The 23,487-nt window shown below is 41.2% G+C and overlaps 3 protein-coding genes and 1 long non-coding RNA gene across 8 annotated transcripts; 1 reads left to right on the plus strand and 3 right to left on the minus strand.

Annotated features, from left to right (window-relative positions):
* Nucleotides 1–3,594: 3,594 nt before the first annotated feature.
* Nucleotides 3,595–8,273, minus strand: LOC109521261 (leptin receptor gene-related protein). Of its 2 annotated transcripts, XM_019879014.1 has the most exons (5): nucleotides 7,953–8,273; nucleotides 7,652–7,727; nucleotides 6,548–6,734; nucleotides 5,679–5,791; nucleotides 3,595–4,427 (listed from the first exon to the last, which is right to left on the minus strand). In XM_019879014.1, coding segments are annotated over exons 1-5 (393 nt in total). In that variant the 5' UTR covers nucleotides 7,969–8,273; the 3' UTR covers nucleotides 3,595–4,426. The 2 variants fall into 2 exon arrangements, with proteins under 2 accessions (XP_019734573.1, XP_019734572.1); XM_019879013.1 differs by lacking the exon at nucleotides 3,595–4,427 and having other exon boundaries at nucleotides 5,308–5,791; nucleotides 7,953–8,255.
* Nucleotides 8,274–9,326: 1,053 nt separating this feature from the next.
* Nucleotides 9,327–15,333, minus strand: LOC109521153 (phosphoglucomutase-1-like). 3 transcript variants are annotated; one of them, XM_019878814.1, is made up of 11 exons: nucleotides 14,745–15,333; nucleotides 13,186–13,348; nucleotides 12,874–13,020; nucleotides 12,638–12,763; nucleotides 12,220–12,410; nucleotides 11,915–12,069; nucleotides 11,363–11,439; nucleotides 11,113–11,248; nucleotides 10,327–10,510; nucleotides 10,112–10,240; nucleotides 9,327–9,570 (listed from the first exon to the last, which is right to left on the minus strand). In XM_019878814.1, exons 1-11 carry the CDS (start codon nucleotides 15,000–15,002, stop codon nucleotides 9,481–9,483), a joined length of 1,656 nt encoding a protein of 551 aa, XP_019734373.1. In that variant the 5' UTR covers nucleotides 15,003–15,333; the 3' UTR covers nucleotides 9,327–9,480. The 3 variants fall into 3 exon arrangements, with proteins under 3 accessions (XP_019734373.1, XP_019734372.1, XP_019734374.1); XM_019878813.1 differs by having other exon boundaries at nucleotides 11,324–11,439; XM_019878815.1 differs by lacking the exon at nucleotides 14,745–15,333 and adding an exon at nucleotides 13,423–13,640 and having other exon boundaries at nucleotides 11,324–11,439.
* Nucleotides 15,334–16,341: 1,008 nt separating this feature from the next.
* On the plus strand, nucleotides 16,342–17,249 carry LOC109521322 (uncharacterized). The gene is made up of 2 exons (XR_002169329.1): nucleotides 16,342–16,753; nucleotides 17,172–17,249. It is a non-coding gene; the product is annotated as an uncharacterized LOC109521322 (long non-coding RNA).
* LOC109521320 (angiopoietin-related protein 3-like) lies at nucleotides 17,172–22,855 on the minus strand. 2 transcript variants are annotated; one of them, XM_019879123.1, is made up of 7 exons: nucleotides 21,794–22,843; nucleotides 21,194–21,304; nucleotides 20,092–20,212; nucleotides 19,735–19,848; nucleotides 19,170–19,265; nucleotides 17,893–18,165; nucleotides 17,175–17,814 (listed from the first exon to the last, which is right to left on the minus strand). In XM_019879123.1, exons 1-7 carry the CDS (start codon nucleotides 22,283–22,285, stop codon nucleotides 17,597–17,599), a joined length of 1,425 nt encoding a protein of 474 aa, XP_019734682.1. In that variant the 5' UTR covers nucleotides 22,286–22,843; the 3' UTR covers nucleotides 17,175–17,596. The 2 variants fall into 2 exon arrangements, with proteins under 2 accessions (XP_019734683.1, XP_019734682.1); XM_019879124.1 differs by lacking the exon at nucleotides 21,194–21,304 and having other exon boundaries at nucleotides 17,172–17,814; nucleotides 21,794–22,855.
* Nucleotides 22,856–23,487: the final 632 nt, after the last annotated feature.

Here is a 23,487-nt window from a genome sequence, read left to right on the forward strand (position 1 = left end):
ACTAACAGCTCGTCAGGAAATTACAATTCTCAAAAAATATCACATGCAATCAGTCACACAATTGGAGGCCGCATTCTGCATAAACCACGGGGAAGTAAAATAAAGAAATAAATACACTTTAAAAAGCCAACTACAGATACATGTGACATAGTCAAAGCACCTCTTGATGCCCGTATGAATAACAAAGCCAGAAATACAAAACTGCTCATTCATAATGCTGATTCCGTTACACATATGTTCAGGGCTACAGCATACCTGTGAATTCCCTTGTATGGGGCAAACAGAATGACAGCATGACGGCATTTATAGCCACTTACGTGATGCTTGGTTTCCAACAGCACTCACATAGATACAATCCCCAATCGCTAAATGGCAACTAAGACACAGCAAGTATTCATTATCTTTGAATTGAGATGCGCACTGTGGTGTGGTGGTGTGCTCGCCTGACTTCAGCGCAGACAGTGGCGGGTTCAGTTCTGTGAATGTGAGCGTGAATGGTTTTCTGTCTCTCTATGTGCCCTGTGATTGACTGAGCCAGTCTTGATGGGAGTCTCCCCTCAGTTAGCTTTTGACAGCAACAAACTGTTTTCATCACCAACTTTTCTCTTCACGGCAGGCTTTGAAAAACCGGCTGACAGGATATAAATTTTTCCTTCTACTTGGTGTCAACTTCACAATTACGTTTCGCCGAAAACTGTCAGGAGCCTGATATATGGTAATCCATAAGAGATTTGAAAATAAATAAATAAACCCAGGGCAATGGCACGGCAAAAAAACGAGGGGCCTGCAGTAATATTAAGCTTTGATGTCAACATGTAGGCCACAAATGGCCCTCGGGCCGCGAGTTTGAGACCCCTGATATAGGCTAATTCTTTGTTTTACTCAACTCACCTTTAATGATCGAGCACTTTAAAACAACCAAAGCCGACCTACAAAGTGCTGTTCATAAAGTCAAAATCTGACATTCAAAACAAAGACTTATTAAAACAATAAATTAATAATGGGGATGTTAGATACCACATTTTTACCATACCAGTACGAATACTGAACTCTTGATCAGTCACCAATACCCATAGTGAGTACCAGTGCCACTAGTACTTTTAAGAAATATAATTTCCCCCAAAGAACAATGACAGATAATTTTAAAGAAAGCCCTACATACACCAATATAGCATTTTCCTTAAAGATTCCCTAACTTAATGGCAATTTTCTATAAGCTTTGTTTCCAATTGTTCATAAAATATATATTTTGTGTAGAACATTAAATAAAAGGAAACGCAACAAACAAATACATTCCTAATGGGCATCTGTCAGACATGTATGTTCAAGTACCTTATTGCAAAACGGCCACAAAAGGGTTGCGGTTATCAATACAATGAAATAACGCCAGGTATCGCCTCGATACCAATACCGGGTAATGGTACAGTACTTGCCCATCCCTTATTAATAACTAAAACACATTAACATAAAACAATGCCATGTCTCATTAAACCACTGACACTGATAAGCTGCCACTGCTGCTGCTCCTACCACCAATCACCACTATAAAAAGAGTTATCATTATCATTATGAATATTACTCCTAAATCTGCTGACAGTTCAACTAAATTAAATCACACACGTCTTGTCTGACCTAATTTCTTAATGGATCATTTATGTACTGGACTGGAAGTGCATATCTCCCCCACAGATGCTAAATCCAATTCCCACAAATATGACCATGTTCGGGACAGAAAGATGCTAAATAGATTCCCACAAATATGACCATGTTCGGGACAGAGCTGTGCCATAAACTTGTCTCTGCATCATTAGGCAATGGCGTGTGGGCTGCATTCTGTCCACATCTTCAGAAGGAAATTGCCAACTACACGAAGAGATGTTGTAAGTTAGGTTTTCAACATGGAAATTTAAAAAAAGCACGTTACATCAAAGTCGAACGAAGTAAATAAAGCCAATCATTACGGATTCCCTGTACTGCGTGTTTGTATATTGCAAAAGTGGACACAGAACAGAAATGGGTGAAGTAAAAAAAATAATAAAAACACATTCTGAAATCATTATTTTCGAGTGTGTATACCTCAAGAGAGAGCGGTTTACCCAAAGGTGTCGTTCGACGAATGTTCCCAGTTCAGCCCTCGGTCTGTCAACTAGTTCTCGTTTGTAGGAAGTCGCCCCTTTTATTCGGGCGATTCGCGCTCGTTACCCCACGCGAGCCCAACGAGCCTATCGATTGGCTCTGTCACCGGCTACGCAAATCCCTCCGCGAGCCAATGCCTGTGTGCTCCGCCGGCTCGCGCCGCCCCACTCCCGCCGGGATCCATCCGACACAACAGCCGGAGTACAATATGAATCCGTCTGGCCAAGCAGCTGTAGAACCGACACCGTCAAATGACTTTTAGCGGATGGCTAGCCTGTTTGATTACTGTTCATTAATGACAGTCAAGCGGATTCCACATTTCAGAACCACCCAAAATAGGTCCATCTAATGCTACTCTAGTATAGTTTTATGTGTTGGATTCAAGGCCACGTTTTGGCGAACAATATGAATGCCACGGCTGTTGCCAAGCAACAGCTGTCCAACAAGTGAAGCGTCCCAGTGCCCTTTCCATCTTTGCCATATTCACTTTTTCTTTCTCACTAACATCATGTTCAATGTCACTGTAGCGCAGGAGATCTCGTGTGAAAGTCATCAAAATGCCGAGGTTTTGCAATGAAATGTGTAATCGTCAGTGCAATAAATTCATCGAGAAGAGTTCACAGGCCATGATTGTGTAGTGGTTAGTACCCTTGTGGTCGCAGCAATCGTGGTTTGAATCCAAGTCATGGCATAATGGCATATGCAAAGATTTGACTGCATTGGGCGGCCCGGTGGTCCAGTGGTTAGCGAGTCGACCTCACAGTGCAGAGGTACCAGGTTCAATTCCAGCTCCAGCCTCCCTGTGTGGAGCTTGCATGTTCTCCCCGGGCCTGCGTGGGTTTTCTCCGGGTACCCCGGTTTCCTCCCACACCCTAAAAACATGCATGGCAGGCTAATTGAACACTCAAAATCATCCCTAGGTGTGAGTGTGAGCGCGGATGGTTGTTCGTCTCTGTGAGCTCTGCGATTGGCTGGCAACAGGTTCAGGGTGTCCCCCGCCTACTGCCCAAAGACAGCTGGGATAGGCTCCAACACCCCCCGCAAGCCTTGTGAGGATAAGCGGATCAGAAAATGAATGAATGAATGAGAGTTCACTTGCATCTCTGATCAAAAAGAAGAAAAAAAAAAGACTATCGTGTTACCGTGACTGTTCTCTAGTTCTTACAGGGTACATCTCAAGGAAATACATTCAGGAATCAAGTCGTGCTTCACAGAACATCTAAGTATCCTCTCAGGGACATTATGGTTGAATCCTGTTGCCCATAAAAAATATCATTTATGAAGTAGGATTTTTTTTTTCTCACAGTCAAAGTGCATTTAAGGAATAAACATTGTATCCCCAAAGTGCATTCTGGACAGTGGACAGTAGCGTCTAACTCAATGTACATGCGGCACCCATCAGCACTGCCCAAGAGAGGCCAGACTCACTGAACAAAACAGCAAGACAAAGTTTAGGCATTTTTATTTTCCAATACAATTTTAATAAGTGTGAGAAAACAAAATTCAGTCAAGAGCTTATAAAAATACTTTTCAGAGTCTAAGCACTCGTTAGTGTTGGAAGACCTAATTGACACCCTTGAGTCGAGATGAGACATACTGTACATGTGAGGAAAAGAGCCGCGTTTCAGGAAATGAGCCGTCATTTAATCAGGTTGCCTATAAGAAGTTAATGAAAATGCAGCAGAGAAAACATGCCGTATTGCCTCATAATTTGAATTTCAACGGTAATCAAAACACCAACATTGGTTTTCTTTTTGGATGCCCTTAACTCATTTTCTTATGATGGACCACCACTCAAAATGGACAGGGTGACCCGAAATGACTGCAATCCATATCTGAGTCAATAACAATTCAGTCCTGAAAATTACGGCTCTCTAGTCCATGTGGTTAAAAATTTAACTCCTTTCCAAAAGGGGCTCCAAATGTCCATCATGGCGACACACACACACACACACACACACACACACACACACACACACACACACACACACACACACACACACACACTCCTTCCTCCCTTGGAAAAGCTCCGATCTTGGCTAGCATGTCTTTTGGACCTCTTCATCTTTAGTGCTCCTTCCTTTGGTCCTTAATTTATTGTCCCATCTGTAAATCAAGAGTTTTTCCAAGTATCAATTGAACTTGAACTTCCTTCCAAATTTCACCTGCGCAGATTTCAATGACCTGGTCTAATAGATGTCCATGCAAAACGTCCTCTGCTCAGTTGTCCAAGGCGTTTTTCAGAAAAAGCTATTGAAGGTTCCTTTTGCTATGCCTTCCTTTTGAATAATCTGAAAAATTAGATAAATACCATGATCAACAACGATTTGATGAGCTGTAGTGCTGGTTGCAATCATTTTGGGTCACCCTGTAAAACGTCTAAATTCTATTGCTGTTGTTTAGAAATAGGGAAAACACTTGACTACAGCAGACTACATGTTCACACAGTGAATGAATAAAAACGTGCCTCCCCAAAATGTTCAGCAGGCAGGTCGGCACACAGATTGGTGGTAAATATAAATAGGTTCCATCTTACGTATGATCTTTGGTGAGAATGTTTAGGATTGCACAAAAACATAATTGAGTGCTTTAAAAATACCAGGGGGAAAAAAAATGATGTTCTTTGGCAATATACATCAACATCACTCCTGGACATCCAACTTGTGTTTGTCAGATGTCGCATGAACAAGGATGACTTTTTTAAAAGAAGCGGTACAGCTACATTAGCCGGACCCCATTGCAATGGTAAAGACAATGCAACAACACAGCGAGCTGGGCAGTGTGGTTTGATTATTGCGGTCCATTGATCAGACCGAGTAGCTTAAAAAAAAATGTAAGCCAACACAGGTTTAGAGATAAAATTATGTGGTTAAAGTTATGTAGGTTGACGGTTTGGCTCTGGTGTCCCACATATAAGGCACAATAATAGAGCCCAAGGCTTTGTGTCAGGCCATAATTAAGACCATGACAAGACAGCCGACATGTTTCAAATTTGGTTGCCTCGCTCAAATCAAAATTGAGTACAGTAATCCCTCATTTATCGCGGGGGTTACATTCCCTAAAAAACCTTGATAAATGAAATCCGTGAAGTTGTACAATTATTTACAAATATTGCATACACAACACAATACTGTATTGAATGAAACTAGGCCCAAGCATGATAGCCGCCCCCCCCCCCCCAAAAATATAAACATTTTCTTACAAACAACTGATGGTTTTTAGAAATACTGTACAGAATATTTCGTCGACGTTGTGGGTTTGGTCATGGAGAAAATTTGGCAAGCTCTACAGCGATGAGTCGCGGAAGACTGTTGGCATTAGCCTACAATTCCTGAGCCAATCAGGATGCAGACCACATTGCACTGTACAAAAAAACTGCACCAAAAAAATCTGTGAAACTGCGACGTCATGAAAGATAAACCGTGTTATAGCGAGGGATTACTGTATTGCATATTCTGCTGCCAAGACACCCACCCGACCGACCGTCAGTCAGACCATCTATTCATCCTTGTGTCTGCCCACTTCCAACAAAAACACTTTACCACTGTTCCCAACTGAATTCGTCGCCTCTTCCAAACACCATAAAAAAGCCAAAGATTGTGATGAAGAGGATCGTATTTCCTGTCAGCGCAAGACCACAGGCACCCCACTCGATCTGCAAGTGAGAAACAAGGATGTTAAAAGTGGCCGTATCCGAGGATCGCACGGGTAATAAACTTAATTTGGAGTTCCATTTTGGCTTCTGACAAACCATAGAAACATTCGAATCGAAACACAACAATTCACATGCCGAATGGTGCGGTGTGTGTATGCAAGTTCCTATATTGTGAAAGCACCCTGCTTATGTTTAAAGATGTTTATTAACACCCCAGTTGGGAGTTGACTGCAAAACTAAACACACGACAACAACAACAACAAAAAATAGACACACAGTAAATGTGTGAAGTGCTACAATGATTAATCTAACGATTAATCGGATGAAAAACTGCTTCCATTTCCATCCCTTCATTGAAAAAACATGACACTACTTCAAGATGACAGTGCAAAAAGATGCACAAACATCTAATTAAGATTCAGTTACTGATTTGGTTTGTGAACCGTCGGAAAAAAATAAGCACAAATATTGCTCATTGCAATAATATTGCATATTGCAAATGATCCATTTTGATTTCACACAAAAATAATTACTCGACTTTCAGGAAAGTGGATCATTTTTAGTCATGAAAAGCTGAAAGTATGTACAATTTAACTTTTTTAATAATGATCGCAATGATTCAGCACTTATAAAAATATCTCTCTCTGACATTATTTGCGCCAGAAATCCAGGGTGGTGAGAAAATGATGTTCTGTCGACAGAATAGTCACCAAACCAAACTATCAAAATATCTCATCATGTTGAGAGGGAACTCACTGTGCTACTATGAGCGAGGACAATGTGGAAGCCATAAGCTGACACGACGATTCCAGTTGTTAAGAAATAGGCCAGTTCTCTGCATGCATTGCTGGAGGAGTCTGTGTCATCACTGACACGGTTGGCTATGATGAGTGGGAGCGGACTCAGGATGTAGAAAATCAGCGCAAACAATGGCCAGTAAACTCTGGGAGGGGGGGACGACAAAAAAGAAACCAGATAATTTGATCTTATAGGACTATTTGTGAATTATGATAGCTATTTATCCAGATTCTGACTGAATTTATGGTTGTTAGTGTTTTATATAGGAGTATATATTTTTTTTTTTACCAGTTGTTATCCCTCTCAGGGGGCGGTCATTTTGCCACTTGCAATCAACTAAAAATGACATCAGAGTTTCATTACCTCAGCTCTGAGCAACTTCGATATCATTTTCCGTCGACAGAGTGGAAAAATGTCCGTAGTCTGAGATGGATAAAAGCAGGCTGGAATTTGCTGCTTCATTCATATTCCACAAATGTAATATTCATCAGAATATTGTGTCTTGACTAATGGAGCTATAGAGACATATGATTGTAAATATAATTTTAGGGTTGACCTCGCCTTTTAAGTATTGTTGGCTGCTAAAAGCAGCCTCTGTGAGTACCTAAAATTAAGGCCGGTACCCTTACTCGCCCATCCTTACATACGAAATAAAAAAATGCAGGAACAGTACGTAAGTGTGCCATATATATCACCTGTTTAGTTCAGAATCAATATTTGAGATAATAACAAGCTAAAAACGTACAAAACTTGAACAGAATACACATTCTCAGCAGACATGTCATTATTAAGTATTAATGTTTGCAACAGGCTACAGGTGCGGTTTGCTTGTCAGACTTGGCTTGCTTTACGTTGCAATTTCGTGTTCACAGCCGACCGCTGGTAACCGTGCTTTCCGCTACAAAGTCACGTGACTGCATCCCTTAACAATATCAATAATTTTCATTGTAACGTTGTCACTCCCAAAGGAATATTTTATATGTCCTCTTAACTGTAACTCTGGTAAACGAGGCTTTTATGAGGCGAGGTTGTTGAATGCCTTTGTTCGATCAAACAACGTACCCATATTGTTCCACTGCACAACCGAGAAACAGAAACGTCAGGCCGATGGCGCCACCAAAAGACAACCCGACCAGGTCTAGTGGAAGAGAAAAGTATCCATGAGAAAATTGTTCAAAGCGACATCGGATACTTGTTAAAACATAACACATGCTGCACATCAGGAATAACTGTAGTGACTGTCGGAACTTTCAGACATCAACGCGACGCTAAGTTCCTCATGCAGCTAAACCACTTGAGAAAAGTCAAAAGTAACAAATTATCTGCACCATCCAAAAGTCAGTTTGCACACTAAAGCAAATACCTTTGATACCAGGCATTGTGGACAACTAGTTGGGGATTTTGGTTTCTTTTTGGTTTTGTTTACGTCCCGGACTTCCTACTTCGCTCGTCAGGGTTTCCCTTCCTTGTCCTTGGTCACGTGACTTAACAGACAATGTTGATGCTTACGAGCTCCCCCGACGACCACAATAGTTCAACTTTGTCCTGACTTCGTTTATTGGTCATCCGATTGTAAATGTGGCCTTGAGATTGTCACAGAGCCACTCGTGTCCAGATCGTTGATGTCATCGCATGATAACGTGTTCGACTCGACTGACTGTTATGACTGACTCGTTTTTCAGTTGACGCATTTTGAACGCGCCGAAAGGAGTTTCGTGTGAAAGCCAAAGCGAAGCAATGCTTTTACGAAATAAACGTCAACTTCTTCATGTCACAAAGGTTCGTTTGGAATTTGTTGAAACGTTTTAATACAGTCGCCAAATCGTACCTCAAACGGGGCAGTGGTTCTCAATATTTTTCAATATCCCGTCAAATATGTTGTGCCCCCTTAACCAGCGCAAAGCATTTTGGGATGAAAAAAATAATGCTGTGCCACCAGTGTATGTTTTTTTTAACTTGGCATTCCATTTGCAGTGGTATCTCTAGAATTATTTGGAAATAAAATGACAAAACTTAAAAAAAGACAAAGAAATAATGAACTTAAAGCAGAAGTCAACGCAAAAAATTGTTCTACGCTGCCGCACTAGTCTATTTAAATTATTTTGCCTTTAAATGTTGTTTTGTAACTATGTGAAGCACACTGAGTTAACTTATATATGAAATGCCCTCCATAAATGAAGCTGCCTCGCCTTGTCTTGCTTCTATTAATTGTTGTGATTAAAATGGTGCAAGTCTCCAAATAAGTTTTATTGTGCAAATGTCACCTGCTATGAGATAAGGTGTTGTGTATGCATGAGCAAGTTGGCTTTTTATCCCTCAGCACCCGCCAATTTCACTCCAATTTACGGACGTCATTCCCTGATGACTTTCAATTTTCCAGTATGAAGCATTAGGGGTGATCATGTGATATTATTCCACAAATACAAATAACAGATTGATAGATTGTGACAGTAACTCACCCATTTTTAATATGCTTATATTTATACTTTATATTTAAGTACATACTTTTTGTTTCTACACACACACACACACACTTTTGTTCTTCTACTTCTCCCTTTCATAATTTTGCTGCTGGAAATTGGGAATTTCTCCATTGACAAATTAAGGTTTTCTTATCTTATTACCTTTGTAAAACAGACGCAGCAAAATAAAAAACTGACTTGACTGTAAAACGTTGACTAAACTAGTCCCAACTACCTGAGAGGAAAAAATAAATAAAAGAGGAAAGGTCAGTCAGTCAAACCAAAAATAAAGAGCTGTTTAATGTGGCACAGTCACGTGCAATCATAATACTGTTGCCTCAAATTGAAAGACATGTTTTGTTGCCACTTTAGAATAAAAACTTGAAATAGAAAGTTCATGTTTAAAATAAAAGCAACTGGCGGGTTTGGTTATGTGATGACTGATGGACCAGTTCGACCAGTCCTGTGATGAAGCTGGGAAATCTTGATAGCAATTGTAGCCAGCGGTGACAGCACTACCTGTCCCACAAAAAACAATTTTGGTCAGCACATAAATGATATGATAAACAAGTCAATGTTTATTAAGTTTATTAAGACGATGACAAAATACTTTGGAAAGTTGCAGTATTATGAAATGCTCTCATATTGGATACATTTTTTTTTTTTACATTTGGAGATTTGTTGTAACAACTCAACTTTATTGATAAAGCACTTTTAAAACAACCACAGCTGCATACAAAGTGTTGTACGCAATAAAAAAATCAGACCTATAAAAACAAAGACACTTAAAAACAAATTAAGAACATTCAAACACTTGCTAACAGATATGTTCATCAACATTTAAGAAATAATGCAAATAGCTAATATTTCATTCAATTAATTTTTTTCCTTCACATTTTCATGTGTTCATGTGACCAGCTAACAGATAAGTATTCACCAGAAAAACCTCATTTTATTTTAAATTTCTACAGAATATTAAAATAAATACAATTATTTTTTCTTTCCAAAGCAATTGATATTTATGTTTTTGAAAGGATTTTGTTTTATGTTTTTTATTTACCTGTGTCTCTTCAAAGACATGTTCCTTCTCATAGCTTTCCAGGTAGATTCGAACTGTGGCCCCACCACTACTTGTACCACTGAGTCTGTAGATGATCCGAGAGCCATCAGAGAAGTTGATCCTTAGACCCTACGAAGGAAATGTCAATTTCCAGTCGCGCCTTCCAGAACTTGTCATACTATGCAGTTGTATGTCTTTGTGCTGCACACTAGTACCTGGTTTCGTGTGATACTGCTGTCAACTGGGTCTGTGTATTCAAAATTGTCTGCCATTTCCACTTGGTAGATTTTGTCTTCCACTGCAAATCGCCGCTTCACAAATGATTTGTCTGCAATCATGATCTCGAGATCCTCCATCATTTCACAGGCTGCATCAATATCTATGTTCTCATAATCATATCTGGAGCCCAAAAAACAACAACAACAACAACAAAAACTATGTCAACATAATGGATTATGCTTTCTTCTGGTTACAGTGAGAGGTTTTTAATAGTGCGATCCCCCAGGTCAACTTCAAAACAACTTCGTGATATAAAAATGATTTTAACGTAATATTCCCCATCTTAAGTCCTGTTTCTCGTGAATTCTGTTGTATTTTACACTACAGTCATACAATTCACACGAAACGACTGTCAGATCCTGCAAGAACATGTAACACCCACTAGAGGGCAGTAACGTACTGAGGAAATGTCTGTTTTTCTACTGTTGTTTGACCAATCTGTAATCTAAAGCGCTTGTCTTCATCATGGCTGTGTGATCTGGAGCCTAACCCATCTGACTCTGAGGCGGAGGTGCTCCTTGTGCTGGTCGCCAGCCAATCGCAGGCCACAATTAAAAACAGCCAACCTTAGAAATCAAATGTGAAGCAGATGTGCTAAACACTTGTTCACCGCGCGGCCTATTAGCAAATAAGTTTGATATCTCTCACTTTTGATTCCTTGACTCACTGACGGGCTAAATGTGTCAAGTCTTTGAAAACGGCTGCTTTTGGCCACATCAGACCTGGTGAAGTAGTTTCTTCCATATTTTAGCCAATGGTATTTAAGTATGTCTTCCACACTTTGTCTTCGTGTGGCAAGGATGGACAGCCACGCCAGCGCAGCCCAAAGCCCATCCTTTTCGCGAATATGGTCTCCACCTGAAACATGATATATAACAAAGCAATCATACGCTGAAAAATATTCAAGAATAAAACCTAAGGCTTAGGTAGTACTTGTTCCAAAGCTTTCTTCTCCACACAAAGACAGTCGACCTGCATCCATGAGGTTTCCAAAGAACTTCCACCCAGTGGGAGTTTCATATAGCTCTATTTTTGTTGCCTTGGCTACTCTGCAAGAAATACAGAAATAGACATGATTTGAAGCACACACCGATAGAACTGAAATGGAAGCAAAACCACAAAACTTGATGAATATATTTTAAGGTCACTTTACCTAAGCTTAGTCAAGCTAGCTGAGCTTTCGCGCATTGCTTGTCATAGACAAAATGGCAACACTACAGTCAAACACAATCCACTTAAATCCCATAAAATCGTGGAAATTTATTTCTTTTTTGCAGGGTCAAACTGCAGATGTCATTTAAAATTTATTGGGCACAGCCGGACTCTTACTGCTTTAAGTGGGATGCCCCTTCTTCACAAAACCTCTGGGCTATATTTATATTTTTTACACTCATTATCATTTTTATTCTCTGAAAACCTTTTGTGGAGGTTGGTCCTATTTTTGGAAGGTATAGGAAGCAAAAAAAAAAAAAAGCAAAACACATGCACTGTTCTGTTCAATCCAAATCACGCCAAACATTTTACCTGTCTAAGGCTGCACTTGTGGGCATGCTGCGGGCAAAGCCCCTCACCCCTCTGTGCTGAAAGTATGGGATACAAAAGATGTTGTCAGCAATGATGGCCACAGAGTCAGACGGGCTAACAAAGAGGCCGTGCTTCCCGAGGATCATGTTTCGATCCTAGAGAGCCAATAAGCAAACAGAAAAAAGAAATCAGAAACCTCCACTTCACATTCATTTTAGTCACAGATGCCAAAGACTGATTTCTTTGATATGTAAAACACAGCAATTAGGCTTCTCTCGTTGAATTTTAATATCTGGGGCACACACCCCATCACCATCGAAAGCTGCACCAAAGTCAGGTTCTCCATCCCTCATGCTGTCAACCAGGTCTGCCGCGTAGATGAGGCTAGGATCGGGACGTTGACCTCCAAAGTCCTCCATTGGGACACAGTTCACAGCAGAGTTGGCAGGGCAGCCCAACTCTTCACACAGAATTCTCTTCACATACGGACCTACCACTAGAGAGTAGAAACAGACAAACATGGACCTGAGGCTTACCTGTTGGATGAAGTTGCACTGTGGACATTAGCTTGGGGCCGTATGACTTTATAGTCACCTGATATGGACACATGTTAGTCTTGATTTTACATGTTCATCAGTCTGTGATAGAATGACACCTAAACTCTGCTCAGCGGTTCAAGCGGGATTTTTTTTTTCAAGCAAAACAACAACAAAAAAGTCTCACCTCCATGCATGGCATCCAGTCTTATCGTGATGTGGTTCTCACCAGATAGGAGCTCCTTCAGGGCAGCAAAATCAAAGATGTTCCTCATCAAGTTAGCATAGGACTCCACAGCATCCACAATTTCAACTTGAAACGACCCCCCGACCGCCCAAAAAAATGAAAAGAGAAGCTTTAAGTTTTGCCGGTCGAGAGCCTCATAAAGTTACTTTCGTCCATTTTGGTTTCAGTTAATTCACCTATAAAGGGTTTGAACTTGTTCTCCAGATCAAATGTCTGTTTGCCCACGGTTGTGAGATCCAGTCTGAGCCCGGGGCAGATGGCAAACTCCTCAATAGTTCTGCTGATTTGATAGATCTTGTTTGTGACGGCGTCATTGGCTGGACCTTGATGAAACGAAAAGAAATCATTCAGCCACGTGTTAAAACGTTTCCCTGACTCTCAAATGTCATAGCAAAACTGTGCACTTGGCTTTGTACCGTCTGGCTCAGTGACTCTTGAGTTATTAATTTTGTTGGATATTATTACTCTTGAGCAATGCCCCTGCATACCTCCATTTGCAGTGTTGAACTTGATGCCCAAATCTCCGTCCGGCCCTGCAGGATTGTGACTGGCAGTGAGGATGATGCCACCAATGGCTTTGAATTTCCTGATCACGCAGGAGCAAGCCGGCGTGGACATTAATCCATGGTGACCAACAATGAGACGGCCCACCTGAGGAAATGTCACAGGTAAATATCTGTGCGTGAGTGTGGGTGTTTTACTCGGAGTGGTGAAAGCAGGCATACCACTTCATTGGATTTGATGTGCTTCTTCTTCCAAGGAGTCAAATTTCACTAAAGGGGGAAGTTGAGTCAAAAATGTTCTTTCCAATAATGTGTTCTATGCGACCACGCGAGTCTACACACAGTATTCTGATTAGTATTGCATTTGTGGACTATGAATTAAGCTGAAAAATCCACCAGTATTTATCCATTCAAGGGGCGGCCATTTTGCCTTGTACTGCCACTTGCTGTCGACTTAAAATGACATCACAGTCTGTCAGGGCTCAGGCAGCGACCGTCAAGGCTCACCTGTTTTCCGGGCTTGGTCATGTGATGTTCGCATGTTAGTCCAAACATGGAACTCTGATTAATATTACGTTTGTGAAACATGAATTAAGCAGAAAAATGCAGCTGTTTTCAACCATCTCAGGGGGAGGCCATTTTGAATTGCATGGACACATTCTGGCGACTGAAAATGACATCACAGTGCCTAAGGGCTCAGGTTGCAGACTTCAAATGAGGCCACAGATCACCGGTGACCCTAATGAGGTTAAGCGGTGCAGAACATGGATGGTTGGCTGTATTAATAATAGACATCAATGATAATAAATTATGTTTATATTAAATTATTTGATCTTGGATAAAAAATTTAAAAAAAATTGTAAATTTTGCAAGTACAATGTAGAGTAAATTCTCAATCTATGGCAGAATTTTCTGCTTTTCTGATTCTGTACATTTGGGTGACCGAACATATCAACGTATGTTTTGAAGTCAAATGAGTTGCAAATAGGCTTAACATGATCAAACAATAACTGATCACTGAGCCGATCAGAAGATGGACCAATATATCCAATCTATTTGAACAACTTGTTTATTTGCTGTCCAGTCTACTCCCAGTATTTGGGCAATTGGGACTGGCCTGGCAGACCTGATTAATTTGAAAACATTTTGGGGAAAAAAAAAAAAAGAAATAAAATTTGACTGCATATGCTGAGAAACTTTAGCCATTAACTATGGCAGCACAGAACGTTGCTAGAGTGAACAAGATTGTGTTTGCCATCATATTTATGCTTTATCTGATTGACGGCGTCGATTGTTCTGCAAATTACGACATTACGACCAATCACTGATTTTGCAGAAAATGCAAAATATCTGCATTTCCCACCCAGCCGATCTAATCTGTGTAAAATCTAGTTCCAACAAAAACAATTAAGAAATTATAACTGGTGACCGCTGGGGCAGGTGACACTTCAGATTCGACAAAACGCAGACAATATAACAATTTTAGGGATGCTTGCACTGTGCATGAACAAAGTAAGCAAATGAGCACAAATGGTGTCACTGACCCCATTGGCAGCTGCCATCTGCACAATGACCTCAATAGCTGTTTGGTTAAAGAAGCGTCCATCTCCCCCCACCACCACTGTGGAACCCTGACGGTCACGGAGGTCAATGGAGGAGAAGATACTCTGGATGAAGTTGTGCAGATAGTTCCTCCTGGACTGGAAGACATGGACCTTTCTTCTCAGACCGTTGGTACCGGGTCTCTGGTCAGCGTAAGGGGATGTAGGGACAGTCAGCACCCGCAAAGGACTGTTGTTCATCTTTGTTTTGAAATTTTCACCCAATGCAGCAGCAGGCAAAGCGAGAGGAAAGCTGTTGTTTTGAGAGAACGTATTACAGGGACGGAACTGCTGGCTGAAATCTTGACTCCTCCTCTTATTTCCCCCGCAGTGTGCACAGGGTGACAGTAGTCCTAACTGGACCCAAAATAACTTTTCAAACTAATATGTGTGTGTGTGTGTGTGTGTGTGTGTGTGTGTGTGTGTGTGTGCAGACGCAGGGCGAGTAACTGAAGACGCTCCTTCACACATGTGCAGGGAAATCACTGTCAAGCCATAAAGTTGTGTTTGAGTGTGTACGTGTAGAAGCAGGGTGGTGGTGAACTGTTTGGTTCGAGGGGTGCAGCAAGGCTCAGAGTAATGACTTGCATGCATGGCATCTTACGTTGAAGGAGGAGCATTAGCAATGAAAGGGGCAATTACAATATCACTGGACAGAAATTGCAAGGGGATATATGGCTTTTACACCCTCTTAACAAAACACATAATCGACTCTAATAATAGATGGAGGACAGTGGTCATGTGGCAAGCACCGATACATGACAGCAAAAAGGCTTCTTTAGGGAGAATACAATTTTGCAAGTACTTCCGTGCAATTCAACCCAATGGGTCTTATTTTTGTGCCCCGCGCAAGTGCAAAATGCGATCTAACTGTGCGCCTAGGTAGAGTTTTCTTACTTGCGCAGGTAGAAAGGAGATGTTGCACCGCTGTGGGAGGGAACGCAGCCAACTTGTTTGCCATCCGATGGAAGAAGCGCCCATCATTCAATTTAAATTCAGTGCAGAGAGAGGAGGACGGTCTACATGGCATGCACAGCAGATGCAGGATATCGGCGCATGCCAAGTACATTTAAAAGAAACTGCAAGATCTCTACTTGCGGATGATTTAAAGTTGGCTGCGCTGGAGTGGGCACTTGGAGAGCGCCTTGCACCCCCAATCATGTGTCTCAGACTTTCCTTGCCATGAAAATGAAGATGCGCTCATTTTTACAAATGCATGGCTGTGAAAATAAAGCCCAATGTGTGTTTGTTTACATCAAGAATGGGTAAAAATTAACAAATTAAAAAGGATTATTATTATTATTATTCATAAACCCGCAAGATTATTCAAAAACACGGCGGGGGAAATTAAGGAGAAAAAATTTTTAAATGAAAAAATACAGAATGTGCCCCCCTCTAGAATTGAAGCTGGCCATCCCTAGTTTCAATCGAAAATACAGTTAATGTTTGTCACTCTCTTGGTAAGGCTCAACTCACTCGAGCGTGTGTACAGGATAAATTCAGATAGCAAATGAGTCAGCGGATTGGATGCAAACATGCAAAATACATGTAGTGTGGTCAAACTCCATAAAAAAACTGCACTGCCCTCTACAGTTTATTAACAGTACCTACAACTCTCGTGCTGAGTTGTAATGTGTAACAACTTTTCAGTGAAACAAAAGTTTATAGTATTGAAGCCATTCAAATGGTCCATTGTTGAGTTTCGCTGAGCTCTTCTGGTTTGATATACAAATTAAAGAAAAGCATCACAAAAGGTTCTCTTTTTTTTGTCTCCATCCTGGTATTTAAAAAAATGCATCAAATAATAAAAGATACAGAAATGATCATTCTGTCAGTATATGTAGTTAGGGATTAGTACACCAAAAAGAATATCAACATGTGGGTAAGTTGGCCGTTGCTAAGATAAATAATACAACACATCACATATAATAGCAGATATATAGCACAATTAGGTTTGTAAAGCATTGCTGGGTAAGATAGTACAATTGGCATACATGGAGCATCACAGTCAGGTAGCAAGAATAGTGTACCAGAACATCTGTAACAAATATGGATTAGATGGTATAAACCTCCAAAGATAGTTGAGAACAACCACGTGAAGATACTGTGGGACTTCCAGATCCGACTGACAAACGGGTGATAGCCAACCAGTCTGACGTAGTGGTGGTGGATAAACATCAGAAGACATCAACATCAGGAAAAAGGAACATAAAAACCTGCAGAATTACCAAGGACAGAAGGAAGAACTCGTGAAAATGTGGAGGGTAAAGGCAACAGTGGTGCCATTAGTGATCGGGGCACTACGGAGAGTCACCCCCAAACTGGGTGGATGATTCCAGGAACAACATCCGACATTTCCGTGGAGAAGAGCGCAATACTGGGAATAGCTAAGATCCTGTGCAGGACTCTCAAACTCCCGAAAAAATAACAAACACATTAAAATTAAAATATAGTTTGTTTTCCGATAAATGGCAATACATTCATAATTTATCAGTATTTTGAAATGGGGAGTTACTTACTATTCAATCACCCTATAGTTTGTACCACGTGATGAAGATCAGAACAACTTAATGAATTTCCATTTGAAATGTTTAGAAAATATATATTTCTTCTTGGTCATGAGCTTAGCCCGGCCTGTCTGCGTTTTCAGACAGAACAACTCTTAGTGCTGTCGCTCTGCACTTCGTTCCTGTGTAAGTGACTTGAATCCCCTAACTGAGACCATGCCTTCTGAAATGATGGCTGCCCACACATAGCATTTCCAACGTTTTCCTGAAGAGGCCTCTATACACTCTTCACAGGTGGTTGTTTGCGAGAAAACCACCAGTTTCAGATGACTGTGAAGACGTGTTGAAGGGAAAGACCGATATTTGTGTGAACCTGAGCGAATAAGAAGCTTTTCGCCCCGGCTTCAAATGAATCCCTCTTCGACGATCTGAACGTCCCTTGTGTCTCATGCGGAAATATCTCCCATTCAAGTTGGTGTCCCCACAGCTATTGAACCACCAACCACCTAAAGTTATAGGAAATTTGAATAAATGAAGAATAGAGGTAGATGCTTTGAATTTTCAAGAAATGACATCTTTTTCACCTGTGTAGTTGTGGGCACAGTTGGAGTGCCGGTGCTTGTTATTGTCCCTGTCCTTAGTGGAGAACATCATGCCCGTGTGGTTCTTCATGGGGTCGCTCAGATCTCCTGACAATAGCTTGAGGTGAAGGGTGTAGTTGCTCTCTGGACCATCAAGGTCACAAGTGTATTCGATGAAGCGCTTATTGTGTTTCCAGTCTTCCAGATGGATGTGAAGGACAGAATTGCCCTGTGCAACCAGCGAGTGAATCTTACTCAGACCCAGCCAAAACTCCCCTTGCAACAGACACGGTTGACCAGAAATGAGAAGCACAGACAGAAACATGAGAGGGCAAGTTAAAACCACATCATGACACAAAAAAAGCAGCGGCAGACTACTGTGAGATACACAGTAAGAAACTCACTTCAGCATATATCCAAATGACCACAATAGTCCCAAGTATCCTGAATTTGAATTAATTTATTGGCAAGCAAATTTTACACTTTATTTCAAAATCTATAAACACTAAAAAAAAGAAAATACTGGTTTGTAGTGCTCGAAATTTAATCGTAATTTGAATTTTGGCTTCTCACAAACAAACAATTAATGTGCAGAGGGGTGTTTTGAAAGTAGCTCCCCTTTTTTTTAAATGACATTATGCCCTCCCTGAGCATTCTTTGACCTGTTTAATGACACCCCTGTTGGCGTTTACTGAAAAATGAAATACACAACAAAAGAATTACTCACAAAAGCATCACTGGCGAAAAGTCAATGTAAAATCCCATTGACATGCTAACGTTAAATTAGCATTGACCTCTAGGAGTGATACTACTTCAAATAAATACAAAAACTTTAGGAACATATTAGATACATATAACATAACAATAATAAAATGCACATGGTCTTTCCAATCTGTGGAAAATTTAGTCACCTAAAAGAGCTTAATGGTAATTTCTTCTTCTATGGTACTCTTATCTAATTGTAAGAGTGTACACAACAGCAACGGCTGTATTTATTGTTTTTTTTTTATTTTTTTATTGCTATTATATTAGTAGATTCTTCTTTTACTTTGCTTCTATATTAATTCCAGGTTGTTCTTTGAAATTATATTTCAAGTTGAGTTTTCAAGAATTCAAGGAATTCCAACAAGCCAACACACATGACATGGCATGAAAGACGATCCCCGATGTCCCAGGTTATCCCAGTAAGTCGCAAGAATTGTGAAAATAAAAAAGTGGACCAACAAAATGAATACAATAATGGCACATCATAGAAATACTTTTTCCGGCTTTTGACATACCGTGAAAATCTCCAAATCCATTTTCGTATTTCTCCCACGATTGGTCAAAGTTGACAGAGCCGTCTCTTCTACGCTGAATGACTGTTGCTCCATGATCTGCAAGAAAGTCAACACAGCAAATGTTTATTTTTTTGGGGGGGCGGGGCGGTTCATTTTGCTTTTACTGCAGAGTTTAAAAAGGTAATTTTGGTAGATATACAAGTGCATCGAAATCAATTAAAATATTGTGGAAAACCCAAGTTACATCAGTGGTTCAATTCAGAAAGTTCTGGATGGATAGAAATCCTAATTTCGTACAAAATGAAGATACACAGAGCGGAATACTTCATGGTTTCTTTTTTTTTTTAAATATAATTTTGGCAATTACAGCATACAGCTAACCAAAACCCCAAATTCACCAGCTAATGAAATTTAAATATTACACGCGTTACAGTAAAAAATGAAATTTCTTCAATAGAGAAATTAGAGAGAGAGAAAGAGTTGAAGCAATGGAAAACATGTTTTCTCAAATGTTGAAGTAACTAAAATATGAATGGACAAGCGGCACGGCGAGCCATTACTTTACCTGCGGTCATGTCACAAAACACCTTGAACGGCTCCGATCCATTAGGTCTGATGGCGTACACTCGACTGATTTTCTCACCTCTGTTGAACACTTCACTGCAGTCTGACGGGAGATCTATTTAAAGTGTACCAAAACAAGGTTGAATTGAGGAGCATTTAAAGTTAAATCATTTCCTCAGAAATGATGTATGCCAAGCACGGTGTAGGTAAAAGACAAAACTATGATTGCCATCTGGGAAATCTAACACCTTGATCATACTCGCAGTCAGACTGAATAAACGCTGACAGATCCTGACAGATAGCGATTCTAATATCACTACGAAGCTCCCATCCAGTGCAGTGCTGATACCGATCTTACCCATGTCTGCGGTTTTCTTGCTGGAGTCTGAGGCCAGATATGGGCTGAGTGTGGGTGTGTCGCTGCTGAAGGATTCAGGCATCCTTCCACTTGTGTCTTGAGCTAATGTACTGGCTGTAAGCTAGGGAACATTGTTAGCATCAAAATTTGGACACACATAATACATCCACCTCAGAGTTTAAATAAACATGCAGACACATGCACTTATGTATACACTAGGACCCAATGCATGAGCATTATCAACTTGCAAAGAAAACAATCATCAGGATTGATTGACATTGTCAGAGAGGTCACGATTTCATGAAAGATACATTTTATGTTCCGGTATTTTTTCACTGTCACAATATTGCATCATCATGTGGGGTGTTATACTGACATTGTGTTATACGGAGCCCGTTACCAGCATTTAGCGGTGGCTACAGCGTTTAGCGGCTAGCAGAGTTAGCATCAAGTTCCCTCACGGCGAGAGAGCCCTCAGATTACTTTTGAAGGTGAAGTCTATATTCTGCTCATATTTAGTTTGTACTCTGCTCATATTCAGTCATGCTGTATAACTTTCCCATGTTCGCAGTATAGCTTTGCGTCTTTGTAACAATCATCACCTAGAATTGGAATACTCCCTGCTGAAGACGCACAAACTTTGGAATGCGCCAAGCTGAGAATTGGTTTCGGAGAAACGAAAGTTATGAAATCACACTTTGTGTCTCGGTACCGCCCTTCTGATGGTATAAAAATGATGTGAAGCTCTTCCTGCTTCGCACTCGTGACGCGCAGCCATTGTCTGTAATTCGTGGGTGCCCGGAATATTCTGTTATTAAAAGCTTCGAAGGAACTGTTTATCCACTCCAGCCTTTATTTGGATTACCAACATTCTCCTCGTCCGAAATTCAACGAACACGCGGGGGAGAGGAGGCCGCTCTTTTCCCAACAAAGGGCAGTTTGATGCAGAGTAGGTGTATGTATAAGATACGGACAACTACTTCATCATTGCTGCCTTCAGGTAAATCCTGAACCAAACATCACTTGAGGTTCTTTCTGATACGTGCATCCACGATTTGGACATTTCATGACAATTCCTTTGTCTAAAAGAATATTCCACTACCTTTTCTTCCAGACTCTTGATTTTAACTCTCTGGTAGTTGAGTTGATCACTTTGCTCCCTCACAGCCTTCAGCAGCTCTGTGATGCTTTGTTCCTGGTTGTTAATCACTCCCTGTTTTTAAAGAGAGGAGTAAAGGGCGTAAAACCTGTGAACGGCTTTTTCATTCATCAGTTCATTTCTGCTGCTTAATGAGTTGAAAACTAAACCCAGCCGCTGGGGGGCAGTGCCCTCCCCTGGGGGTGCACTGTTCCCCAGTGCCGGTCCCAAGCCCGGAGAAATGGGGAGGGTTGCGTCAGGAATGGCATCCGGCGTAAAACTTTTGCCAAGACGACCATGCGAGTTGGTAGGACGGTTTACAGGGGCGGATGGAAATTACTGACTCGCTGTGGCGACCCCTGAATAGGGACGTGCCGAAAGGAGAAGAAGAAGAAGAATGAGTTGAAAACTATCCCAGCTGATTTACATCAAAAGGCAGGTCGTTTATCACAGGGCATAACCCGCTTTTTGATGACTACACCACACCAAAGCTTTTTGAAATCGGCCTGCTGAACTTCCCGGAAGGAGGAGATGGAGGGTGGAGCATGCCTCCAGGTGCCTTACCTTAAGACCATTGATGTCTCTCACTTGGTCGCCAGTCAACAGGCTCTGAGACATACTTCTCAGCTTCTCTTCCAGACCTTCCACTTTGCTCCGCAGAGAGCTCTTCTCCAGCATGATGCTTTCCACCTTGGAGCCGATGTTAACAGATATGCCCCTGATCTCCTCATTGTTAGCTTGCAGCATCACCGCCGTCTTCTTCAGCTCCTCTTCCTCCTCCTTGATTTCCCTGGCCAGCACAGAAAGTTGGTCGAACGAACGGCCAAAGATGTTGAGCTTTTGGAAGATATCATTGATCTGCCCCTTGGTCTTGTGCACAAAATCCCGCAGGCTCTGGCCCAGCTCGAGGAGGCCGGTCGCCAGGAGTCGCACGTCGTCCAGAGCTGCAAAGTGTGAGGGGGTTTCAACAGAAACCTCGGGCTGCTCCTCTTTGCCGCACAGGACAGTTAGCCCGGCACCAGCAAGAATAAATAAGTAGGTCAGGGTCGTTTTCATGTTGTCGTTCTGCTTATCCTACCGCTGACAGCCGTCACTCTCTCCTGTGACTGGCTGAAGAGCCACGGTGGGAACATCATGAGCTTTATACACTGTCAAAAGCATGTTAATGATTAACTTGGATCAGATCAATTCCGGTACTGTTTGGATTCTCCTCTTGCCTGGAACACACATAGGGATTTTTCAAATCTGAAAAGATTTTTTTTTTTTTTTTTAATCTGACAGACTCCAGGCATAAAGACATCTTTGGTCGCATTGTGTCAAATTGAAAAAGAAAAAAAAAATGCTTTCCCCAAGAATGACTGCTTTGGTCCTCCGCAATGATATTTTGGTCACGACAGTATTCACCAACAGACAAACACGAGGATTATGCGGGATGCTTATAGTATGGAGTGGCAATCTACAAGGGTGATGACTGAGGCTCTCTGTTAATTGTTAACCATTCATGTCGCAGCAGCGTTGCAGAGGCCCTCGTTGTTTACACAGTAAACACAGTTACAACCCTGGCTTCAGCCACACGGCCTGATTACAGCAAAGTAAAATGCTGGTTGTTACAGTGGCCGACTTTCTGGGAGGCTTGGGTGGCAGCTGACACGATGTGAATTGCGCGACTGTTAGCCCTGGAGGGGCAAGGAGAGTGAAAGTAGGTGTCTAGGTCCAAAACAGGGAAATGGGCAAGTTCATTACATGATTTTGCTCTTTCACATTCATCATGTTGTTTCTGTTCAGGAATTTGCAAAGGACAGGAACAGGGTTGACTGTATAGCCAAAATAACAAAGAACTGGAGTGACAAAGTAAAAAAAAAAAAAGAACCTCAAAGTTTGAAGTAATAAACGGAAAGCAAATTCCCACCACTACAAAGTAAATGGAAAGTAGACATGCGTACCTTGACTTCAGCAGCAGCAACAACGAGCAGATTGAAAGAAATCAGTCAACTAAATAAAACAACGAGGCACACATCGATAAGACATCACTGGCTGAAGGTAGCTGATTGGCTGACACAAGGAACACGGACGATGAGAAAAGGTGGAAACCAAAAACAAGAGCAAGACAAGACATGAACATGGGACACAGGAAAACAAGACATAACGGCAAATAAAATCAAAATATCATCGAAACAGTGCAAGCAAAGATTATGACATGAACACAGTGTATTGTGTGCCATACCCCCCCCATGATTGTATATTAGTGACATACTGAC

This window comes from Hippocampus comes, unplaced genomic scaffold (genome assembly GCF_001891065.2).
Source record: "Hippocampus comes isolate QL1 unplaced genomic scaffold, H_comes_QL1_v1.1 scaffold85, whole genome shotgun sequence".
Lineage (NCBI taxonomy): Eukaryota > Metazoa > Chordata > Actinopteri > Syngnathiformes > Syngnathidae > Hippocampus > Hippocampus comes.